Source organism: Pelodiscus sinensis, chromosome 2, assembly GCF_052426305.1.
Source record: "Pelodiscus sinensis isolate ZL-2025 chromosome 2, ASM5242630v1, whole genome shotgun sequence".
Taxonomy (NCBI): Eukaryota; Metazoa; Chordata; order Testudines; family Trionychidae; genus Pelodiscus; species Pelodiscus sinensis.
Genome location: NC_143053.1, coordinates 264213574 through 264235322, shown reverse-complemented (window position 1 = coordinate 264235322; position 21749 = coordinate 264213574). Strand labels below are relative to the sequence as shown.

Sequence of the window (21749 nt, the reverse complement as noted above, 5' to 3'; positions counted from 1 at the left end):
GGGGCTGTGGGGGGGCTGGGGGAGGGGCTGGCTCCCTTGGGGGGTGGGGGGCTGTGGCCGGGGTGGTGGCAATGGCATTTACAATAAAAATGAGACAAACTGCGCTGTCCTGTCCTGGGTGCGCCCAAAGCTGGTTGTGGGCCGTGCCTGGGGGGGGGGGGGGTGTACACGCGTGTGCAACGGCCAGGCTCTGTGTCTGTCTACACGTGTGTAGAGGCCAGGCTCTCGGGTGCACACGCGTGTGCAGCTGTCAGGATCTGTGTGTGTGTCTACACGTGTGTAGAGGCCAGGCTCTCGGGTGCACACGCGTGTGCAGCTGTCAGGATCTGTGTGTGTGTCTACACGTGTGTAGAGGCCAGGCTCTCGGGTGCACACGCGTGTGCAGCTGTCAGGATCTGTGTGTGTGTGTGTCTACACGTGTGTAGAGGCCAGGCTCTCGGGTGCACACGCGTGTGCAGCTGTCAGGATCTGTGTGTGTGTCTACACGTGTGTAGAGGCCAGGCTCTCGGGTGCACACGTGTGTGCAGCTGTCAGGATCTGTGTGTGTGTGTGTGTCTACACGTGTGTAGAGGCCAGGCTCTCGGGTGCACACGCGTGTGCAGCTGTCAGGCTGTGTGTGTGTGCGCACGCTGCACCAAACTGCTGCGCCTGGCCGGTGACTCACTCCCCCCCAGCCCCGCAGCCCCAGCTTTGGCCCCATAGGCCCGGGCCAGGCTCGCACTGACGTGGGGGGCTCTGTGCTGCACGTGGCCCGGGGCGCCGGTGTCCCCGGAGCAGCCCGTCTGGTCTCGGTCCCGCAGCCCCCCGGAGCCAGGCCCCACGCTCCTTACAAAGCCCTTTATTGACGGTTCAGTCCTTCTCCACTAGCCGGTGGAGTCCGGAGCCGGCCTGGGGGCCGGGGGGGGGGCCCAGCGCACGCTCAAGCCCCCGCCCCATGGCTCCGCGCCAGCCTCGGGGGCCGCAGAACAGTTTTGGCGCAGGCCTGGGGGGCGCCGGAGCCGAGTGGCCCGGCTGGGCACAGGCCAAGCAGCCACGGTAGCGGCGGTGGGGCCGGGCCGAGCGCTCAGTCCCCGGCCTGCGCCCCTCACACGGGCATGGGCATCTCGTCGTACTCGTCCACGCCCTCCCGCTCGTCGAAGATCGGCTCCGCCTCGTGCGCGTCCAGCTGCGGGGAGAGGGAGCGCGGGGTGGGCGGGGCGGGCAGCACCCCCCGTGCCGGGGCGACCCCCCTCCCCCTCCGGCCCCCCCCCTCCGGCCCCCGCCCCCCCCCTCCGGCCCCCCGCCCCTCCCTGTGCCGGGGCGACCCCCCCCCCCCCCCCTCCGGGCCCCCCGCCCCCCCCCCTCCCTGTGCCGGGGCGACCCCCCTCCCCTCCGGGCCCCCCGCCCCCTCCCTGTGCCGGGGCGACCCCCCCCCCTCCCCTGCCCCGGGGGCGCCCCCCGCCCCCTCCCCGTGCCCAGGCGGCGTCTCCCCCTCCCCTCCGGCCCCCCACCCCCTCCCCTCCAGCCCCCCGCCCCCTCCCCGTGCCCAGGCGGCGTCTCCCCCTCCCCCGCCCCCTCCCCTCCCCCGCCCCCTCCCCGTGCCCAGGCGGCGTCTCCCCCTCCCCCGCCCCCCCCTCCGTCTCCCCCCCCGCCCCCTCCCCGTGCCCAGGCGGCGTCTCCCCCTCCCCTCCGCCCCCCGCCCCCTCCCCGTGCCAGGCGGCGTCTCCCCCTCCCCTCCGCCCCCCGCCCCCTCCCCGTGCCCAGGCGTCCCCCTCCCCTCCGGCCCCCCCCCCCCGTGCCCAGGCGGCGTCTCCCCCCCCCCCTCCCCCGCCCCCTCCCCTGCCCCGGCCCCCCCTCCCCCCGTGCCCCGCCCCCTCCCCGTGCCCAGGCGGCGTCTCCCCCTCCCCCCCGCCCCTCCCGGCCCCCCCTCCCCTCCCCCCCGCCCCCTCCCCGTGCCCAGGCGGCGTCCCCCCTCCCCTCCGCCCCCCGCCCCCTCCCTGTGCCGGGGCGACCCCCCTCCCCTCCGCCCCCCGCCCCCTCCCCCGTGCCGGGGCGACCCCCCTCCCCTCCGGCCCCCCGCCCCCTCCCTGTGCCGGGGCGACCCCCCTCCCCTCCGGCCCCCCGCCCCCTCCCTGTGCCGGGGCGACCCCCACCCCCTCCGGCCCCCCGCCCCCTCCCCGTGCCCAGGCGGCGTCTCCCCCTCCCCTCCGGCCCCCCCCCCTCCAGCCCCCCGCCCCCTCCCCGTGCCCAGGCGGCGTCTCCCCCTCCCCTCCGTCCCCCGCCCCCTCCCCGTGCCCAGGCGGCGTCTCCCCCCCCCCTCCCCTCCGTCCCCCGCCCCCTCCCCTCCTCCCCGCCCCCTCCCCCCGCCCAGCCCAGGCGGCGTCTCCCCCTCCCCTCCGTCCCCCGCCCCCTCCCCGTGCCCAGGCGGCGTCTCCCCCTCCCCTCCGTCCCCCGCCCCCTCCCCGTGCCCAGGCGGCGTCTCCCCCTCCCCTCCGTCCCCCGCCCCCTCCCCGTGCCCAGGCGGCGTCTCCCCCTCCCCCCCCCCTCCCCAGCCCCGGCCCCCCCCTCCCCCCCCCCCGCCCCCTCCCCGTGCCCAGGCGGCGTCTCCCCCTCCCCTCCGGCCCCCCGCCCCCTCCCCGTGCCCAGGCGGCGTCTCCCCCTCCCCTCCGGCCCCCCGCCCCCTCCCCGTGCCCAGGCGGCGTCTCCCCCTCCCCTCCGGCCCCCCGCCCCCTCCCTGTGCCGGGGCGACCCCCCTCCCCCCGGCCCCCCGCCCTCCCTGTGCCCAGACGGCGTCTCCCCCTCCCTCCGTCCCCCGCCCCCCTCCCCGTGCCCAGGCGGCGTCTCCCCCTCCCCTCCGGCCCCCGCCCCCTCCCCTCCAGCCCCCCGCCCCTCCCTGTGCCCAGGCGGCGTCTCCCCCTCCCCTCCGTCCCCCGCCCCCCCCGTGCCCAGGCGGCGTCTCCCCCTCCCCTCTCCCCCGCCCCCTCCCCTCCGGGCCCCCCGCCCCCTCCCCCGTGCCCAGGCGGCGTCTCCCCCTCCCCTCCGTCCCCCCGCCCCCTCCCCGTACCCAGGCGGCGTCTCCCCCCCCCCTCCCCCGCCCCCCCCCCGCCCCCCTCCCCCTCCCCCCGCCCCCCCCTCCCCGTGCCCAGGCGGCGTCTCCCCCTCCCCTCCGCCCCCCGCCCCCTCCCCGTGCCCAGGCGGCGTCTCCCCCTCCCCTCCGCCCCCCGCCCCCTCCCCGTGCCCAGGCGGCGTCTCCCCCTCCCCTCCGCCCCCCGCCCCCTCCCCGTGCCCAGGCGGCGTCTCCCCCTCCCCTCCGGCCCCCCGCCCCCTCCCCGTGCCCAGGCGGCGTCTCCCCCTCCCCTCCGGCCCCCCGCCCCCTCCCCGTGCCCAGGCCCCGTCTCCCCCTCCCCCCAGAGCTGCCTGCTGCACTGGGGCAGACGGGACCCGCAGGGCTTGTGGGGACGTGCCCCAGGCAAGTCCTGCTGCCCCGGGGCCTGGGGTCACGGCCCCCCCGGCACTTACACACTTGAGCTCGCGGGCGGTGAAGAGCCGGGGCAGCAGGCACAGGCGCAGCGGCACGGTGAGGATGAGGATGAAGGGGAAGGCCAGGGACGCGGCCGTGGACATGACGGCCCAGAGCACCGCCAGGCACCCCAGCTGCAGGCCCGTGAAGAGATGCATCCGCAGGGTGCGCACCTGGGGGGGGCGGGGTTAACGGGCCTCCTGCGTCCCGCTGCCCCCCCCTTGCCCCGCTGGCTCCGTCCCCCCCGCCCCCGCCAGGATTCCCGCTGCCCCCCCCCTTGCCCCGCTGGCTCCGTCCCCCCCCGCCAGGATTCCCGCTGCCCCTCCCTTGCCCCGCTGGCTCCGTCCCCCCCCGCCAGGATTCCCGCTGCCCCCCCTTGCCCCGCTGGCTCCGTCCCCCCCGCCCCCGCCAGGATTCCCGCTGCCCCCCACTCCCCCGCTGGCTCCGTCCCCCCCGTCCCCGCCAGGATTCCCGCTGCCCCCCCCATTCCCCCGCTGGCTCCGTCCCCCCCGCCCCCGCCAGGATTCCCGCTGCCCCCCCCTTGCCCCGCTGGCTCCATCCCCCCCGCCAGGATTCCCACTGCCCCCCATTCCCCCGCTGGCTCCGTCCCCCTGCCCCCGCCAGGATTCCCGCTGCCCCCCCCATTCCCCCGCTGGCTCCGTCCCCCCCGCCAGGATTCCCGCTGCCCCCCCATACCCCCGCTGGCTCCGTCCCCCCCACCCCCGCCAGGATTCCCGCTGCCCCCCCCCCCATTGCCCCGCTGGCTCCGTCCCCCCCGCCCCCGCCAGGATTCCCGCTGCCCCCCCATTGCCCCGCTGGCTCTGTCCCCCCCGCCCCCGCCAGGATTCCCGCTGCCCCCCCCATTCCCCCGCTGGCTCCGTCCCCCCCGCCCCCGCCAGGATTCCCGCTGCCCCCCCATTGCCCCCTGCTCCTCCCCCCCGCCCCCGCCTCCTGTCCCCCCTCCGCCCCCGCCAGGATTCCCGCTGCCCCCCACTCCCCCGCCCCCGCCTCCGCTCCCCCCCGCCCCCGCCAGGATTCCCGCTGCCCCCTGCAAATCCAGCTGCTGGCTCCGTCCCCCCAGGCCCCGAAGGGCCCGTCTGCGCGAACCTTCTTGACGTAGGTGACGTCGGGGTGGTGCTTGGGCGGCATGAGCAGCAGGTGCAGGCGCTCGGCGAACTGGATCCCGTTGAGCGAGGTGACGCCCATGTACAGGAAGATCCCGAAGAGCACGGCCAGCGGGATGTGCCGCAGCAGGTCCCCGATGACGATGGACAGGCCTGGGGGGGCGGCCGCTGAGCCCTGGGCGCCGGCCCCCCCCGCGGGGAAGTGCCGGCCGCGGGCAGCCCCTCCGGGGCTCGTGGGAGCTCCCCGCCCGCCCCGGCTTCTCCCCGCCCCCCCCCCCCGCCTGCCCCGCCCACCCCGGCTTCTCCCCGCGGCCCCCCCGCCTGCCCCGCCCGCCCCGGCTTCTCCCCGCCGCCCCCCGCCTGCCCCGCCATCCCGCCTGCCCCGGCTTCTCCCCGCCCCCCCCGCCTGCCCCGGCTTCTCCCCCCCGCCTGCCCCGCCCGCCCCGGCTTCTCCCCGCCGCCCCCCCGCCTGCCCCGCCCGCCCCGGCTTCTCCCCGCCGCCCCCCCGCCTGCCCCGCCATCCCACCTGCCCCGGCTTCTCCCCGCCCCCCCCCTGCCCCGCCCGCCCCGGCTTCTCCCCGCCGCCCCCCGCCTGCCCCGCCATCCCGCCCGCCCCGGCTTCTCCCCGCCGCCCCCCCCGCCTGCCCCGCCCGCCCCGGATTCTCCCCGCCGCCCCCCCGCCTGCCCCGCCATCCCCCCGCCCCCCCCCGCCCCCCAGCTTCTCCCCGCCGCCCCCCGCCTGCCCCGCCCGCCCTGGCTTCTCCCCGCCGCCCCCCGCCTGCCCCGCCATCCCGCCCGCCCCGGCTTCTCCCCGCCGCCCCCCCGCCTGTCCCGCCCGCCCCGGCTTCTCCCCGCCGCCCCCTGCTCCCACTGCCCCCTCCGGCCCAGCTTCTCCCCCGCCGCCCCTGCCCTGCCCCCTCTGCCTGCCCCACTGCCCCCTTCTCACTCTGCCCCGCCCCCACTGCCTGCCCCGCCGCCCCTTCTCATGCTGTGCCCCCCGCCCGCCCCCCTGCTGCCCCCCCACGCCTGCCCCGCCCCCACTGCCTGCCCCGCCCCCACTGCCTGCCCCGCTGCCCTGCTTCCTCCAACTCTGACTCACCCCCACTTCCTGCCCCAGCACCACCCCACCGCTGCTGCCTGCCCCTCCCCACCCTGCCCCTGCTTCCTCCATCACTGACTCACCCCCACTTCCTGCCCCACCCCACCCCACCCTGTCCCCTCTTCCTCCATCACTGACTCACCCCCACTTCCTGCCCCAGCACCGCCCCGCCCTGATACCTGCCACCCTCCCCCCCCCACTGCCTGCCCCCCGCCTGCCCCGCCCTGCCCCCACCCCGCCCTCACTGCATGCCCCCCGATACCTGCCACCCTCCCCCTTCTGCCCCACCCCCACTGCCTGCCCCAACCTTGATATCTGCCAGCTCTGCTCCCCCCTCACTCCCCCTCCCTGCCCAGCAACCGGCTCCCCGAGGGCGCTGGCCCCCCCACTCCTGCTGGGGTCTTGACGGACTCGGCCCCGTTCCTGGCTGCCCCAGGGCCCCCGGCGTGCGCCGGCTCCGGGCGCGTCCTGCAGGGCTGCCCAGGGACTCACCCACGAGCAGGGCCACCAGCAGCCCCGTGACGCGCTGCTCCTTCACCTCCTGGATCCTGGGCTTCTCGCCGGGCGCCACGGCCTTGCTCATGACGGTCAGGGCGTTGGCGTGGGTCACCGAGCGCACCGTGGCGGCCGCCAGCCACGGCAGCCCGAAGAGCGCGCAGAGCCCGCCCATGGCCACGATCAGCAGCAGGTCCAGGTGGAAGCCGGAGCCCTTCTGCAGCCGGCGCTCCTTCTTGCTGATGATCAGCCTGGGGGGGGCTCAGCGCTGACTCCCTGCCCCCCGAGCCAGGCCCCTGCCCCCCGCCTGCCGGAGTCATACCCCCTTCAGCCCCCTGCCCCCCCCCGCCTGCCGGAGTCATACCCCCTTCAGCCCCCCTGCCCCCCCCGCGCCCGCCAGAGTCACCCCCTTCAGCCCCACTGCCCCCCCCTTGGCCTCACTGCCCCCCCGCGCCCGCCGGAGTCACCCCCTTCAGCCCCACTGCCCCCCCCGCGCCCGCCGGAGTCACCCCCTTCAGCCCCACTGCCCCCTCGCGCCCGCCGGAGTCATACCCCCTTCAGCCCCACTGCCCCCTCGCGCCCGCCGGAGTCACCCCCTTCAGCCCCACTGCCCCCCCCGCGCCCGCCAGCCCCCACTGCCCCCTCGCGCCCGCCGGAGTCACCCCCTTCAGCCCCCCTGCCCCCCCCCCCCGCCGGAGTCACCCCCTTCAGCCCCACTGCCCCCCCGCGCCCGCCGGAGTCACCCCCTTCAGCCCCACTGCCCCCTCGCGCCCGCCGGAGTCACCCCCTTCAGCCCCACTGCCCCCTCGCGCCCGCCGGAGTCACCCCCTTCAGCCCCCCTGCCCCCCCCGCGCCCGCCGGAGTCACCCCCTTCAGCCCCACTGCCCCCCCGCGCCCGCCGGAGTCACCCCCTTCAGCCCCACTGCCCCCTCGCGCCCACCGGAGTCACCCCCTTCAGCCCCACTGCCCCCCCGCGCCCGCCGGAGTCACCCCCTTCAGCCCCACTGCCCCCCCCCCCTGGCCCCCGCGCCCGCCGGAGTCACCCCCTTCAGCCCCACTGCCCCCCCGCGCCCGCCGGAGTCACCCCCTTCAGCCCCACTGCCCCCCCGCGCCCGCCGGAGTCACCCCCTTCAGCCCCACTGCCCCCCCGCGCCCGCCGGAGTCACCCCCTTCAGCCCCCCTGCCCCCTCGCGCCCGCCGGAGTCACCCCCTTCAGCCCCACTGCCCCCCCGCGCCCGCCGGAGTCACCCCCTTCAGCCCCACTGCCCCCCGCGCCCGCCGGAGTCACCCCCTTCAGCCCCACTGCCCCCTCGCGCCCACCGGAGTCACCCCCTTCAGCCCCACTGCCCCCCCGCGCCCGCCGGAGTCACCCCCTTCAGCCCCACTGCCCCCCGCGCCCGCCGGAGTCCCCCCCTTCAGCCCCACTGCCCCCCCTTGGCCTCACTGGCCCCTGCGCCCGCCGGAGTCACCCCCTTCAGCCCCACTGCCCCCCCTTGGCCTCACTGGCCCCCGCGCCCGCCGGAGTCACCCCCTTCAGCCCCACTGCCCCCCCCGCGCCCGCCGGAGTCACCCCCTTCAGCCCCACTGCCCCCCCGCGCCCACCGGAGTGACCCCCTTCAGCCCTGCCCCCCCGCGCCCACCGGAGTCACCCCCTTCAGCCCCACTGCCCCCCGCGCCCGCCGGAGTCACCCCCTTCAGCCCCACTGCCCCCCCGCGCCCGCCGGAGTCACCCCCTTCAGCCCCACTGCCCCCCCCTTGGCCTCACTGGCCCCTGCGCCCGCCGGAGTCACCCCCTTCAGCCCCACTGCCCCCCCCGCGCCCGCCGGAGTCACCCCCTTCAGCCCCACTGCCCCCCCGCGCCCGCCGGAGTCACCCCCTTCAGCCCCACTGCCCCCCCTTGGCCTCACTGGCCCCCGCGCCTGCCGGAGTCACCCCCTTCAGCCCCACTGCCCCCGCGCCTGCCGGAGTCACCCTCTTCAGCCCCACTGCCCCCCCCTTGGCCTCCCTGCCCCCGAGCCAGGCCCCCTGGCCCCCGCGGAGTCACCCCCTTCAGCCCCACTGCCCCCCCCTTGGCCTCCCTGCCCCCGAGCCAGGCCACCTGGCCCCGCTGGAGCACGCCCCTTCAGCCCCACTGCCCCCCTTGGCCTCACTGTCCCCCCCGAGCCAGGCCCCCTGGCCCCCACTCCCGCCAGAGTCACCCCCTTCAGCCCCACTGCCCCCCCCTTTGGCCTCCCTGTCCCCCCCAGAGCCACGCCCCCCCTTGACCCCACTGTCCCCCAGAGCCACGCCCCCCCTTGGCCCCACTATCCCCCCAGAGCCACGCCCCCCCTTGGCCCCACTGTCCCCCAGAGCCACGCCCCCCCTTGGCCCCACTATCCCCCCAGAGCCACGCCCCCCCTTGGCCCCACTGTCCCCCAGAGCCACGCCCCCCCTTGACCCCACTGTCCCCCAGAGCCACGCCCCCCCTTGGCCCCACTGTCCCCCCAGAGCCACGCCCCCCCTTGGCCCCACTGTCCCCCACCAATGCACCTCAAGTGGTGCCGATCCGCCGCTGGGACTCCCCCGTTGGCCCCTGCAGCCGGGCAGCGCCCCCAGGGCCGCTCGCTGAACGGGACACGGGCGGGCGGCTGGGCAGGCGACAGACTCCACCTGGGGCTGGCTGCCCCACAGCGAGAGCAACGGGATTCCCTGCACACGGGCCGGGGAGCCCCCTTCGTCTGCAGCTCCTCCCGTCGGGGCCCAGCCCGGCACAGGACGTGCCAGAGACGGGTCACCCGGGCGTGTGCCCTCAGCTCCGAGCCGGCCCGGGTGCAAGGCGCTGCCCGTCACGCCCCTCGGCTGCCAGCGACGCCCTCCCCCTGGGGGTGCCCGGGCCGGGCGCTGGGGCGAGCTCCGGGGCAGGGATCGCCCGGGGGGGGGGGTTACGGGCAGCTGCTTCTTCCCGCACCCCCCGGGGACGCTGCACGCGCTGCAGCTGGGATCCTGGCCACGCGGGGACGCGGCCTCGTTCCCCGGGTTCCCCGTTACCCGGCGCGGGTCAGCTCCTGCAGCCCTGGCCCAGCATGCTTTGCAGTGACCACGGCCCCCCCCCACGCCACGGCCTGCCTCACCGACCCACGGCCCCCTGCCCCAGCCCCACACAGCCCCTTGGCCCCCCCACACCTCTCCACAGCCCCATAGACCCCCCCGATGCCACGGCCTGCCTCACCGACCCACGGCCCCCTGCCCCAGCCCCACACAGCCCCTTGGCCCCCCCACACCGCTCCACAGCCCCATAGACCCCCCCGACGCCACGGCCTGCCTCACCGACCCACGGACCCTGCGCTCCAACGCCCTCTGCCCCAGCCCCACACAGCCCCTTGCCCCCCCACACCGCTCCACAGCCCCATAGACCCCCCCGACACCACGGCCTGCCTCACCGACCCACGGACCCTGCGCTCCATGGCCCTCTGCCCCAGCCCCACACAGCCCCTTGGCCCCCCCACACCGCTCCACAGCCCCATAGACCCCCCCGACGCCACGGCCTGCCTCACCGACCCACGGACCCTGCGCTCCACGGCCCCCTGCCCCAGCCCCACACAGCCCCTTGGCCCCCCCACACCTCTCCACAGCCCCATAGACCCCCCCGACGCCACGGCCTGCCTCACCGACCCACGGACACTGCGCTCCAACGCCCCCTGCCCCAGCCCCACACAGCCCCTTGGCCCCCCCACACCGCTCCACAGCCCCATAGACCCCCCCGACGCCACGGCCTGCCTCACCGACCCACGGACCCTGCGCTCCAACGCCCTCTGCCCCAGCCCCACACAGCCCCTTGGCCCCCCCACACCGCTCCACAGCCCCATAGACCCCCCCGACGCCACGGCCTGCCTCACCGACCCACGGACCCTGCGCTCCAACGCCCTCTGCCCCAGCCCCACACAGCCCCTTGGCCCCCCCACACCTCTCCACAGCCCCATAGACCCCCCCGACGCCACGGCCTGCCTCACCGACCCACGGACCCTGCGCTCCATGGCCTCCTGCCCCAGCCCCACACAGCCCCTTGGCCCCCCCACACCTCTCCACAGCCCCATAGACCCCCCTGACGCCACGGCCTGCCTCACCGACCCACGGACCCTGCGCTCCACGGCCCCCTGCCCCAGCCCCACACAGCCCCTTGGCCCCCCCACACCTCTCCACAGCCCCATAGACCCCCCTGACGCCACGGCCTGCCTCACCGACCCACGGACCCTGCGCTCCAACGCCCTATGCCCCAGCCCCACACAGCCCCTTGGCCCCCCCACACCGCTCCACAGCCCCATAGACCCCACAACGCTACGGCCTGCCTCACCGACCCACGGACCCTGCGCTCCAACGCCCTCTGCCCCAGCCCCACACAGCCCCTTGGCCCCCCCACACCGCTCCACAGCCCCATAGACCCCCCCGACGCCACGGCCTGCCTCACCGACCCACGGACACTGCGCTCCAACGCCCCCTGCCCCAGCCCCACACAGCCCCTTGGCCCCCCCACACCGCTCCACAGCCCCATAGACCCCCCCGACGCCACGGCCTGCCTCACCGACCCACGGACCCTGCGCTCCAACGCCCTCTGCCCCAGCCCCACACAGCCCCTTGGCCCCCCCACACCGCTCCACAGCCCCATAGACCCCCCCGACGCCACGGCCTGCCTCACCGACCCACGGACCCTGCGCTCCAACGCCCTCTGCCCCAGCCCCACACAGCCCCTTGGCCCCCCCACACCTCTCCACAGCCCCATAGACCCCCCCGACGCCACGGCCTGCCTCACCGACCCACGGACCCTGCGCTCCATGGCCTCCTGCCCCAGCCCCACACAGCCCCTTGGCCCCCCCACACCTCTCCACAGCCCCATAGACCCCCCTGACGCCACGGCCTGCCTCACCGACCCACGGACCCTGCGCTCCACGGCCCCCTGCCCCAGCCCCACACAGCCCCTTGGCCCCCCCACACCTCTCCACAGCCCCATAGACCCCCCTGACGCCACGGCCTGCCTCACCAACCCACGGACCCTGCGCTCCAACGCCCTATGCCCCAGCCCCACACAGCCCCTTGGCCCCCCCACACCTCTCCACAGCCCCATAGACCCCCCCGACGCCACGGCCTGCCTCACCGACCCACGGACCCTGCACTCCACGGCCCCCTGCCCCAGCCCCACACAGCCCCTTGGCCCCCCCACACCGCTCCACAGCCCCATAGACCCCCCCCGACGCCACGGCCTGCCTCACCGACCCACGGACCCTGCGCTCCAACGCCCCCCTCCACAGCCCCCACAGCCCCTTGGCCCCCCCACACCTCTCCACAGCCCCATAGACCCCCCCGACGCCACGGCCTGCCTCACCGACCCACGGACCCTGCGCTCCATGGCCTCCTGCCCCAGCCCCACACAGCCCCTTGGCCCCCCCACACCTCTCCACAGCCCCATAGACCCCCCCGATGCCACGGCCTGCCTCACCGACCCACGGACCCTGCGCTCCATGGCCCTCTGCCCCAGCCCCACACAGCCCCTTTGCCCCCCCACACCGCTCCACAGCCCCATAGACCCCACAACGCCACGGCCTGCCTCACCGACCCACGGACCCTGCGCTCCATGGCCTCCTGCCCCAGCCCCACACAGCCCCTTTGCCCCCCCACACCTCTCCACAGCCCCATAGACCCCCCCGATGCCACGGCCTGCCTCACCGACCCACGGACCCTGCGCTCCATGGCCCTCTGCCCCAGCCCCACACAGCCCCTTTGCCCCCCCACACCGCTCCACAGCCCCATAGACCCCACAACGCCACGGCCTGCCTCACCGACCCACGGACCCTGCGCTCCATGGCCTCCTGCCCCAGCCCCACACAGCCCCTTTGCCCCCCCACACCTCTCCACAGCCCCATAGACCCCCCCGATGCCACGGCCTGCCTCACCGACCCACGGACCCTGCGCTCCATGGCCCTCTGCCCCAGCCCCACACAGCCCCTTTGCCCCCCCACACCGCTCCACAGCCCCATAGACCCCACAACGCCACGGCCTGCCTCACCGACCCACGGACCCTGCGCTCCATGGCCCTCTGCCCCAGCCCCACACAGCCCCTTGGCCCCCCCACACCGCTCCACAGCCCCATAGACCCCACAACGCTACGGCCTGCCTCACCGACCCACGGACCCTGCGCTCCAACGCCCCCCTCCACAGCCCCCACAGCCGCATGGACCCCCCCGACGCCACGGCCTGCCTCACTGACCCACGGACCCTGCATTCCATGGCCCCCCACAGACCCAGCTCCCCAGAGCCTCCTCTCACCCCCCATGCCTGGGAACAGCCCCACAGCCTCTCGCCTCCCCCCGTCCCCTCCCCCCACAGCGCTGAGGCAGCTCGGCTCACGTGGTGATCTGGGTCTCCATGAAGATGAGGATGAAGACGAGGACGGCGGGGAGGGCGCTGGCCACCATCATCCAGACGGGGAAGGCGCTGCCCTCGCCCAGCGGGTTGATGACCCAGCCCCGCTTCTCCGGGGCCGTCACTGAGAAGCCGCTGGGCACGCTCAGCTTCTGGGGGAGGCAGGGGGGCCGTGAGGCCTGGGCCGGCGGGGGGAGCATGGAGCCGTCTCTAGGGCTGGGTCCCTGTGGCACCAGGCCCTGGCGGCTCCGGCCGGCTCCGGCGTTGCTGCGATGGACGTGACAGGCCGGGGGGACGCAGGGACCAGCCGGGACGGGGCAAAGGGAACCCGCCGGGGGGCTCGGCCAGGGCCAGCTTGGGCTGCCCAGCCCTGTGTGGGGCGCGCCCGCCCTGCCGTGGGGGGAAGGCTCCTGCTGCCGGCGCAGGGCCCGGCTGGGCGCGTCGGGGAGGCTCTAGCGGCCGGGGGGAGCCTGGAAGGGGGGGCGGCCGGGGGTCCTGCGGAGCCCCAGGCCAGCACAGAGCGTGTGGCTCCTGGGGCCGGGCTGTGGGGCATGTGGCCCCTCCCCCCCGCTGCCACGAGCCGTGCAGCCCCCACTGACCTGCGTGTACGTGTCCTGGATGCTGAAATCCACCAGCACCATGAGGAGGATGGCGATGGGCACCCCGAAATCCCCGATCACCCGCCGGATCTGCACAGAGCACGTCAGAGCCGGCCTCCGCCCTCCCTGCCCCCCAGGGCCCAGCCCCCCAACTCCGCCCCTCCCTGCCCCCCAGGGCCCAGCCCCCAACTCTGCCCTTCTCTGCTCCCCCGAGCCCAGCCCCCCAACTCCGCCTCTCCCTGCCCCCCAGGGCCCAGACCCCCAACTCTGCCCTTCTCTGCTCCCCCGAGCCCAGCCCCCCAACTCCACCCCTCCCTGCCCCCCAGGGCCCAGCCCCCCAACTCCGCCCCTCCCTGCCCCCCAGGGCCCAGCCCCCAACTCTGCCCTTCTCTGCTCCCCCGAGCCCAGCCCCCCAACTCCACCCCTCCCTGCCCCCCAGGGCCCAGCCCCCCAACTCCGCCCCTCCCTGCCCCCCAGGGCCCAGCCCCCAACTCTGCCCTTCTCTGCTCCCCCGAGCCCAGCCCCCCAACTCCGCCTCTCCCTGCCCCCCAGGGCCCAGACCCCCAACTCTGCCCTTCTCTGCTCCCCCGAGCCCAGCCCCCCAACTCCGCCCCTCCCTGCCCCCCAGGGCCCAGCTCCCCAACTCCGCCCCTCCCTGCCCCCCAGGGCCCAGCCCCCCAACTCCACCCCTCCCTGCCCCCCAGGGCCCAGCTCCCCAACTCCGCCCCTCCCTGCCCCCCAGGGCCCAGCCCCCCAACTCCGCCCCTCCCTGCCCCCCAGAGCCCAGCCCCCAACTCTGCCCTTCTCTGCTCCCCCGAGCCCAGCCCCCCAACTCCGCCCCTCCCTGCCCCCGAGAGCCCAGCCCCCCAACTCCGCCCCTCCCTGCCCCCGAGAGCCCAGCCCCCCAACTCCGCCCTTCTCTGCTCCCCCGAGCCCAGCCCCCCACTCCACCTTTCTCTGCTCCCCCTGACTCCGCCCCTCCCTGCCCCCCAGAGCCCAGCCCCCAACTCCCCACTCCCTAGCCCCCCGGCTGCCCTGCCCACGTACCCGCCCCGGGAAGAAGCGGCTGTTCTTGAACTTGCGCAGGAAGAAGGCGATGAAGAAGGTGCCGGCCATGAGCACCAGCGAGAGCAGAGCCGTGTTGGGCTGCCCCCGCGTGGGGGGCCCGGCCCGGCCCCACGTCCCGTTGCCCAGGGGGGCGCTGGCGTTGGCCTCGCCCGTCCCGTTCGCCTGCCCGCAGCCGTGCAGAGGATGCTCCTGGAAGATCTGCCGGGGACCGCGGGCGCCTGAGCCTGGAGCCAGCGGCAGCTCAGCCCCCGTGTCCCCCCCCCGCCAGCACTGCCCCCCCAGGCAGCTCAGCCCCCGTGTCCCCCCCCCGCCAGCACTGCCCCCCCAGGCAGCTCAGCCCCCGTGTCCCCCCCCCGCCAGCACTGCCCCCCCAGGCAGCTCAGCCCCCTGCCCCGCCCCCGCCAGCACTGCCCCCCCAGGCAGCTCAGCCCCCGTGTCCCCCCCCCGCCAGCACTGCCCCCCCAGGCAGCTCAGCCCCCGTGTCCCCCCCCCGCCAGCACTGCCCCCCCAGGCAGCTCAGCCCCCTGCCCCGCCCCCGCCAGCACTGCCCCCCCAGGCAGCTCAGCCCCCTGCCCCGCCCCCCCCCACCATCACTGCCCCCCAGGCAGCTCAGCCCCCTGCCCCGCCCCCCCGCCATCACTGCCCCCCCAGGCAGCCCAGCCCCCCCCCGCCCCCGCCAGCACTGCCCCCCCAGGCAGCTCAGCCCCCTGCCCCGCCCCCCCGCCATCACTGCCCCCCCAGGCAGCTCAGCCCCCTGCCCCGCCCCCCCACCATCACTGCCCCCCCAGGCAGCTCAGCCCCCGTGTCCCCCCCCCGCCAGCACTGCCCCCCCAGGCAGCTCAGCCCCCGTGTCCCCCCCCCCCAGCACTGCCCCAGGCATCTCAGCCCCCTGCCCCGCCCCCCCCACCATCACTGCCCCCCCAGGCAGCTCAGCCCCCTGCCCCGCCCCCGCCAGCACTGCCCCCCCAGGCAGCTCAGCCCCCTGCCCCGCCCCCGCCAGCACTGCCCCCAGGCATCTCAGCCCCCTGCCCCGCCCCCCCCACCATCACTGCCCCCCCAGGCATCTCAGCCCCCTGCCCCGCCCCCCGCCAGCACTGCCCCCCCAGGCAGCTCAGCCCCCTGCCCCGCCCCCGCCAGCACTGCCCCCCCAGGCAGCTCAGCCCCCTGCCCCGCCCCTTCCCACCATCACTGCCCCCCAGGCATCTCAGCCCCCTGCCCCGCCCCCCCCACCATCACTGCCCCCCCAGGCAGCTCAGCCCCCTGCCCCGCCCCCGCCAGCACTGCCCCCCAGGCATCTCAGCCCCCTGCCCCGCCCCCCCCACCATCACTGCCCCCCAGGCATCTCAGCCCCCTGCCCCGCCCCCCGCCAGCACTGCCCCCCCAGGCAGCTCAGCCCCCTGCCCCGCCCCCCCCACCATCACTGCCCCCCCAGGCAGCCCAGCCCCCTGCCCCGCCCCTTCCCGCCATCACTGCCCCCCCAGGCAGCTCAGCCCCCGTGTCCCCCCCCCGCCAGCACTGCCCCCCCAGGCAGCTCAGCCCCCGTGTCCCCCCCCCGCCAGCACTGCCCCCCCAGGCAGCTCAGCCCCGTGTCCCCCCCCCGCCAGCACTGCCCCCCCAGGCAGCTCAGCCCCCGTGTCCCCCCCCCGCCAGCACTGCCCCCCCAGGCAGCTCAGCCCCCTGCCCCGCCCCTTCCCGCCATCACTGCCCCCCAGGCATCTCAGCCCCCTGCCCCGCCCCCCCACCATCACTGCCCCCCCAGGCAGCTCAGCCCCATGCCCCGCCCCCCCACCATCACTGCCCCCCCAGGCAGCTCAGCCCCGTGTGTCCCCCCCCCCGCCAGCACTGCCCCCCCAGGCAGCTCAGCCCCCGTGTCTCCCCCCCGCCAGCACTGCCCCCCCAGGCAGCTCAGCCCCCGTGTCCCCCCCCCCACCAGCACTGCCCCCCCAGGCAGCTCAGCCCCCTGCCCTGCCCCCTCCTGCCAGCACTGCACCCAATCCCCACCCCTTCCTGACAGCATTACCCCCCAGGCAGCTGAGCCCCCCCCACCAGCACTACCCCCTCCACCCTATAACCAGCTGAGACCCCCCACCCAGCAGCCAGAAGAGCCCCTGCCCCCCCGGCTCTCGCCTTGGCCAGCTTGGAGAAGGTCTCGTAGATGAAGATGAGGGAGATGAGGAAGGCGAAGATCTCCTGGGTGAAGCGGGACACGAAGCGCACGAGGATGCTCCCCTCCACGGCCACCATCAGCAGCGCGATGAGCACGAGCCAGAAGCCGATCCACACGCGGCCCACCAGGTACTCCAGCCCGTTGGTCGAGCAGAACTGCAGGGCAGATGCCAGGGCCCCCTCAGCCCCACGGGCAGGGAGCAGGGCTCTGGGCTCGGCTCGGGCATGGGGCTGGGGGCGGCACCTCTGCCCTGGGGTCACAGCACAGGGCCCCCGGCCACTGCCCTGCACGGGGGGTCTCAGGTCTCTCAGGGCTGCTGGGGCCATGAGGAGTTTGAGGTCTCGGGGGTCACAGGGAAGGTGTGGGGGGGTGACAAGGGCTTCTGGGGACTCCCAGACTACTGGGGCTCTGGGGGACGACCAGGGAAATCTCAGGGCTCTTGAGGTTCTAAGGTGCCAGGGGTCCATCAGCGGCTCCAGTGTCTATTGGGGGCTCCGGGATCCATCAAGGGCTCTGGGTTCCACTGGGGGCTCCGGGGTCCATCGGGGGCTCCGGGTTCTGTTGGGGACTCCGGGGTCTATCGGGGGCTCCGAGTTCCCTGGGGGCTCCGGGTTCTATTGGGGCCTCCGGGTTCTATTGGGGGCTCCAGGGTCCATCGGGAGCTCTGGGATCCATCGGGGGCTCCGGGTTCTATTGGGGGCTCCAGGATCTATCAGGGGCTCTGAGTTCTCTGGGGGCTCCGGGATCCATCGGGGGCTCCGAGTTCTCTGGGGGCTCCGGGGTCTATCAGGGGCTCTGGGGTCCATTGGGGGCTCCGGGTTCTATTGGGGGCTCCGAGGTCCATTGGGGGCTCCGGGGTCTATCGGGGGCTCCGGGTTCTACTGGAGGCTCCGGGATCTATCGGGGGCTCCGAGTTCCACTGGGGGCTCTGGGGTCTATCGGGGGCTCTGGGGTCCATTGGGGGCTCTGGGTTCTATTGGGGGCTCCGGGGTCTATTGAAGGTTCTGGGTTCCACCGGGGGCTCCAGGTTCTATTGGGGGCTCCGGGTTCCACTGGGGGCTCTGGGGTCTATCGGGGGCTCCGGGTTCCACTGGGGGCTCTGGGGTCTATCGGTTGCTCCGGGTTCTATTGGGAGTTCTGGGTTCCACCGGGGGCTCCAGGTTCTACTGGAAGCTCCGGGGTCCACTGGGGGCTCCCGGTTCCACTGGGGGCTCTGGGGTCCACTGGGGGCTCTGGGATCCATCGGGGGCTCCGGGAGACTCACTGTGAAAAACGCCTCTTCGAAGACGAGCAGCGGCCCGGAGAAGCCGATGACGAGCAGGGGCTGGGCGCCCAGCAGGCAGAAGACGACGCCCTGCACGGCCGTGGCGATGATCAGCTCTGACACCCCGATCAGGTCCTGGGTCTTCTCCCCTGGGGGCGGGTCAGTGCCAGTGACGCACCCCTGCCCCGCTGACCCCGACTGACCCCTGCCCCCTGCCCCGCTGACCCCTGCCCCGCTGACCCCGACCCCGACTGACCCCGACCTGATGATGACCTCAGCAGTGGGTCCTGCTCGCTTTCCCTGCCGACCTCCCCCATTGGTCCCCACCCCCCCACTGAGCCCCATGGCCCCAGCTGACCCCAGCAATGGCCCATATTCCCCTCCCCCACCACTGACCCCCTACCCCACTGGTCCCAGCAACAGCCCCTACTCACCTCCCCTGACCCTCTCCCACAGACCCATGGCCCCCACTGACTCCCAACCCCCACACTGACCCCAGCCACAAGCACCCACTCCCCTTGCCTCCCCCCACTGACCCCCAAACCCTCCCAGCTGAACCCGCTAGCAGCCGTACCCAGCAGCCCCCCGAAGGTGATGGCGGGCGAGAGGGCTGCGAAGTAGATGAAGATGACGGCGGCGACGCACTGGGGGTCCAGGCTGTCCCTGAAGTCGCTCAGGTATTTGGGGTAGCGCCGGCGCACGTCACGGACGAGCCCCCCGAAAGGCCGACCTGTTCGCCGCAGGGGGTCGTCCCCGTCCTCCGCCTCCCCCTCCGCCGTCTGCAGCCTCAGCAGTGCTGCTCATGCACCGAGTCGGTGAGACGCCCGCCCGGCCCAACCGGACCAGCACCCGCCTGGCCAGCCCAGCCCAGCACCCGCCCGGCCGGCCCAGCCCAGCACCCGCCCAGTCCCAGCCCAGCACCCGCCCAGCCCAGCCCGGCCCAGCACCCGCCTGGCCAGCCCAGCCCAGAACCCGCCCAGTCCCAGCCCAGCACCCGCCCGGCCGGCCCAGCCCAGCATCCGCCCAGTCCCAGCCCAGCACCCACCCAGCCGGCCCAGCCCAGCACCCGCCCAGCCCAGCCCGGCCCAGCACCCGCCCAGCCCAGCCCAGCACCCGCCCAGTCCCAGCCCAGCACCCGCCCGGCCGGCCCAGCCCAGCACCCGCCCAGCCCAGCCCGGCCCGGCCCAGCACCCACCGGTCCCAGCCCAGCACCGCCCGGTCCCAGCACCCGCCCCGTCCCAGCCCAGCCCAGCCCAGCATGCGTCCGGGCCCAGCCGAGTGCCATGGCCAGGCAGAGGGAGCGTCTCCCACCCGGCCCGTTACCTTTCTCCTCTGGCGACTTGGGCTCCAGGGCAGTGCCCAGCAGTCTGCGTTCCTGCTCCTCCCGCTTCTTGAGCATCTGGCGTTGGAAATGGGCCACGCTGCGCAGCAATTCCTCGCCCTGCACCTCGGAGGGTGGCAGCACCACGCTGCAGTCCAGGAACTCGTTGATGGCGCTGAGTAGGTCGTGGCGGTCGTCAGCCAAGTAGGCCGCCTCGTGGAATTGCTGGGAGCAATAGTGGGGTCAGCCCGGGGCCTGCACACCTCCCCTCTGCCATGGGTCCTGCACACCTCCTCACTGCCACATGGCCTGCACACCTCCTCACTGCCACGTGGCCTGCACACCTCTCCGCCGCCACGTGGCCTGCACACCTCCCCACCGCCACGTGGCCTGCACACCTCCCCACCGCCACGTGGCCTGCACACCTCCCCGCCGCCACGAGGCCTCCACACCTCCCCTCTGCCATGGGTCCTGCACACCTCCTCTCTGCCACGTGGCCTGCACACCTCCTCACTGCCACGTGGCCTGCACACCTCCCCTCTGCCACGGGTCCTGCACACCTCCTCTCTGCCACGTGGCCTGCACACCTCCTCACTGCCACGTGGCCTGCACACCTCCCCTCTGCCATGGGTCCTGCACACCTCCTCACTGCCACGTGGCCTGCACACCTCCCCGCCGCCACGGGTCCTGCACACCTCCCCCCGCCACGAGGCCTGCACACCTCCCCGCCGCCACGAGGCCTGCACACCTCCCCCCTGCCACGTGGCCTGCACACCTCCCCGCCACCACGAGGCCTGCACACCTCCCCCCTCTACCATGGGTCCTGCACACCTCCCTGCCACCACCTGGCCTGTACACATCCCTGCTGCCATGTGGCCTGCACACATCCCCTCTGCCACGTGATCCGCACACCTCCCCCCCACCACGTGGCCTGTACACATTCCCCACTGTCTCGTGGCCCACACACATCCCCGCCACCATGGGGCCTGCACACACCTCTCCTTCACCACGTGGCCCGCACACATCCCAGTGGTCACATGGCCTGCACACCTCCCCGCTGCCACGTGGCCTGCACATCTCCCCCCACCACATGGCCCGCACACCTCCCCACTGCCATATGGCCTGCACAAATTTCCCCCCCACCACATGGCCCGCACACATCCCAGTGGTCACATGGCCCGCTGGCAGGGGGAGAGGCTGGGCAGGCCGGGTACCTTGTCGGACATGAGGGTGGAGATGGAGCGCCCGATCTCGTGGTAGTCCATGTTGGCACTGCTGGGCCCCAGCAGCACGAAGAGGAAGCGGACAGGGATGGGGACTTCCAGCACCGAGTGCAGCTCCGTGGCCTCCTGCAGCCGCACGAAGGCCATGGTGGGCTGGTCCAGGAACTCCACACAGCCTGCAGGGAGGGGCTGGTCAGACTCAGCAGGTGGCCCCCGGCAGAGGGGGAGGGGCGCCAGCCCCTGCCCCACATCCGCCCCCTCGGCCTCGCCCAGGGCCCCTCTGCCCAGCCCCCTCTCCCTGCCCTTACCCACTAGCACCACCGTGGCCTCTGCGTTGTCTGGGATCTTTTCCAGCAGCTTCAGCTCGTGCTTTGACTTGGACCGCATGATGCCAGCAGGGGGCGCTGGGGTCAGGCTGTCCCGCTGTGGGGCAGGGGACAGGTGAATACGCTGCCACTGGGCAGGAGCCGAGCGACCCAGACGAGGGCCCAGGCGCCCAAGCAGCGTCCAGAGAGAGGACGGGAGCAGGGCTCACAGTGCAGCAATACGATATTCTCTGTGACTCCCAACAGCCTGTGCGGTTTTTGCCCAGCGCGGTGTCCGCAGGGAACTCTCCCCAGCGACCCCCAGGCCCTCTGGGGTGGCCCCAGCTATGGCACAGGCCCAGGTGGGATGAGGTTTCCCAACGGGCATCACTTGGCATTGATCCGTAGTGCAATTCATCTGCCACTTTGCTGCCCAGTCCCCCCGTTTTGTGGCTCTTCGCTGTCTGCCTGCGACCGACCCATCCTGAGCAAACGTGGCATGTGGCCCAGCCCTAGTCCCACCCTTGGGGTGCCCCTCCCCCATGTACCTCTCTCTGCTGTGAAACCAGGTCAGGAAAAGGGGCCAGCGGTCCAGGAGGGCATTTCGGTGGCTCAGGCGGGGGGGACGAGGAGTCAAGGAGGGCTGGTAGCTCAGGAGGTGGATGAGGGGCCCCAGAGAGCTCAGGCACGGGCACAAAAGGTGCCAGGGGATTGGGAAGGGGCACACAGCCATGCAGCACCCAGGCTGGGACGTTATGGGATTTCCGTATGGACATGCAGGTCGTCGCTGTGCCCACGGGCGTGTTTGCCCCAAGGTCGGCGCCACGTGGCCCCGTGAGGTCTCCAGGGAATGCGGGTGCTGGGCTGAGGCCGGTTGTGCTGCTCACACGTAAGTGACGTTATGGGCATTGGCTCGGGGCTGGTCTCTCACATGCTTGCTCCCCAGAGAGATCAGCGGGCGTTGGCCACCTGTGGGGAGGGGCGGCCACTGCAGGGAGCAGCAGCCCTTGACTGACAATGCACCTCAAGTGGTGCCGATCCACCGCTGAGACTCCCCCGTTGGCCCCTGCAGCCAGGCAGCTCCCCCAGGGCCGCTCGCTGAACGGGACACGGGCGGGTGGCTGGGCAGGCGACAGACTCCACCTGGGGCTTGCTGCCCCACAGCGAGAGCAACGGGATTCCCTGCACATGG

General features: G+C 74.9%; 1 protein-coding gene across 4 annotated transcripts in view; it reads right to left on the bottom strand.

Moving 5' to 3' along the window:
* Positions 1-822: 822 nt before the first annotated feature.
* Positions 823-21749, bottom strand: part of SLC4A2 (solute carrier family 4 member 2) — a 118203-nt gene continuing 97276 nt past the window's right edge. For all 4 annotated transcript variants that reach the window (XM_089776867.1, XM_089776868.1, XM_089776869.1 and 1 more), the window contains 13 exons: positions 20561-20675; positions 20244-20428; positions 19032-19254; positions 18283-18504; positions 17709-17857; positions 16405-16599; positions 14257-14475; positions 13210-13299; positions 12596-12762; positions 6215-6468; positions 4607-4776; positions 3499-3672; positions 823-1165 (listed from right to left, as the gene is read on the bottom strand). In XM_089776867.1, the coding sequence (XP_089632993.1) occupies positions 1085-1165; positions 3499-3672; positions 4607-4776; positions 6215-6468; positions 12596-12762; positions 13210-13299; positions 14257-14475; positions 16405-16599; positions 17709-17857; positions 18283-18504; positions 19032-19254; positions 20244-20428; positions 20561-20675 (2244 nt within the window). In that variant the 3' untranslated portion in view covers positions 823-1084. The remainder of the gene's footprint in view (positions 1166-3498; positions 3673-4606; positions 4777-6214; positions 6469-12595; positions 12763-13209; positions 13300-14256; positions 14476-16404; positions 16600-17708; positions 17858-18282; positions 18505-19031; positions 19255-20243; positions 20429-20560; positions 20676-21749) is intronic.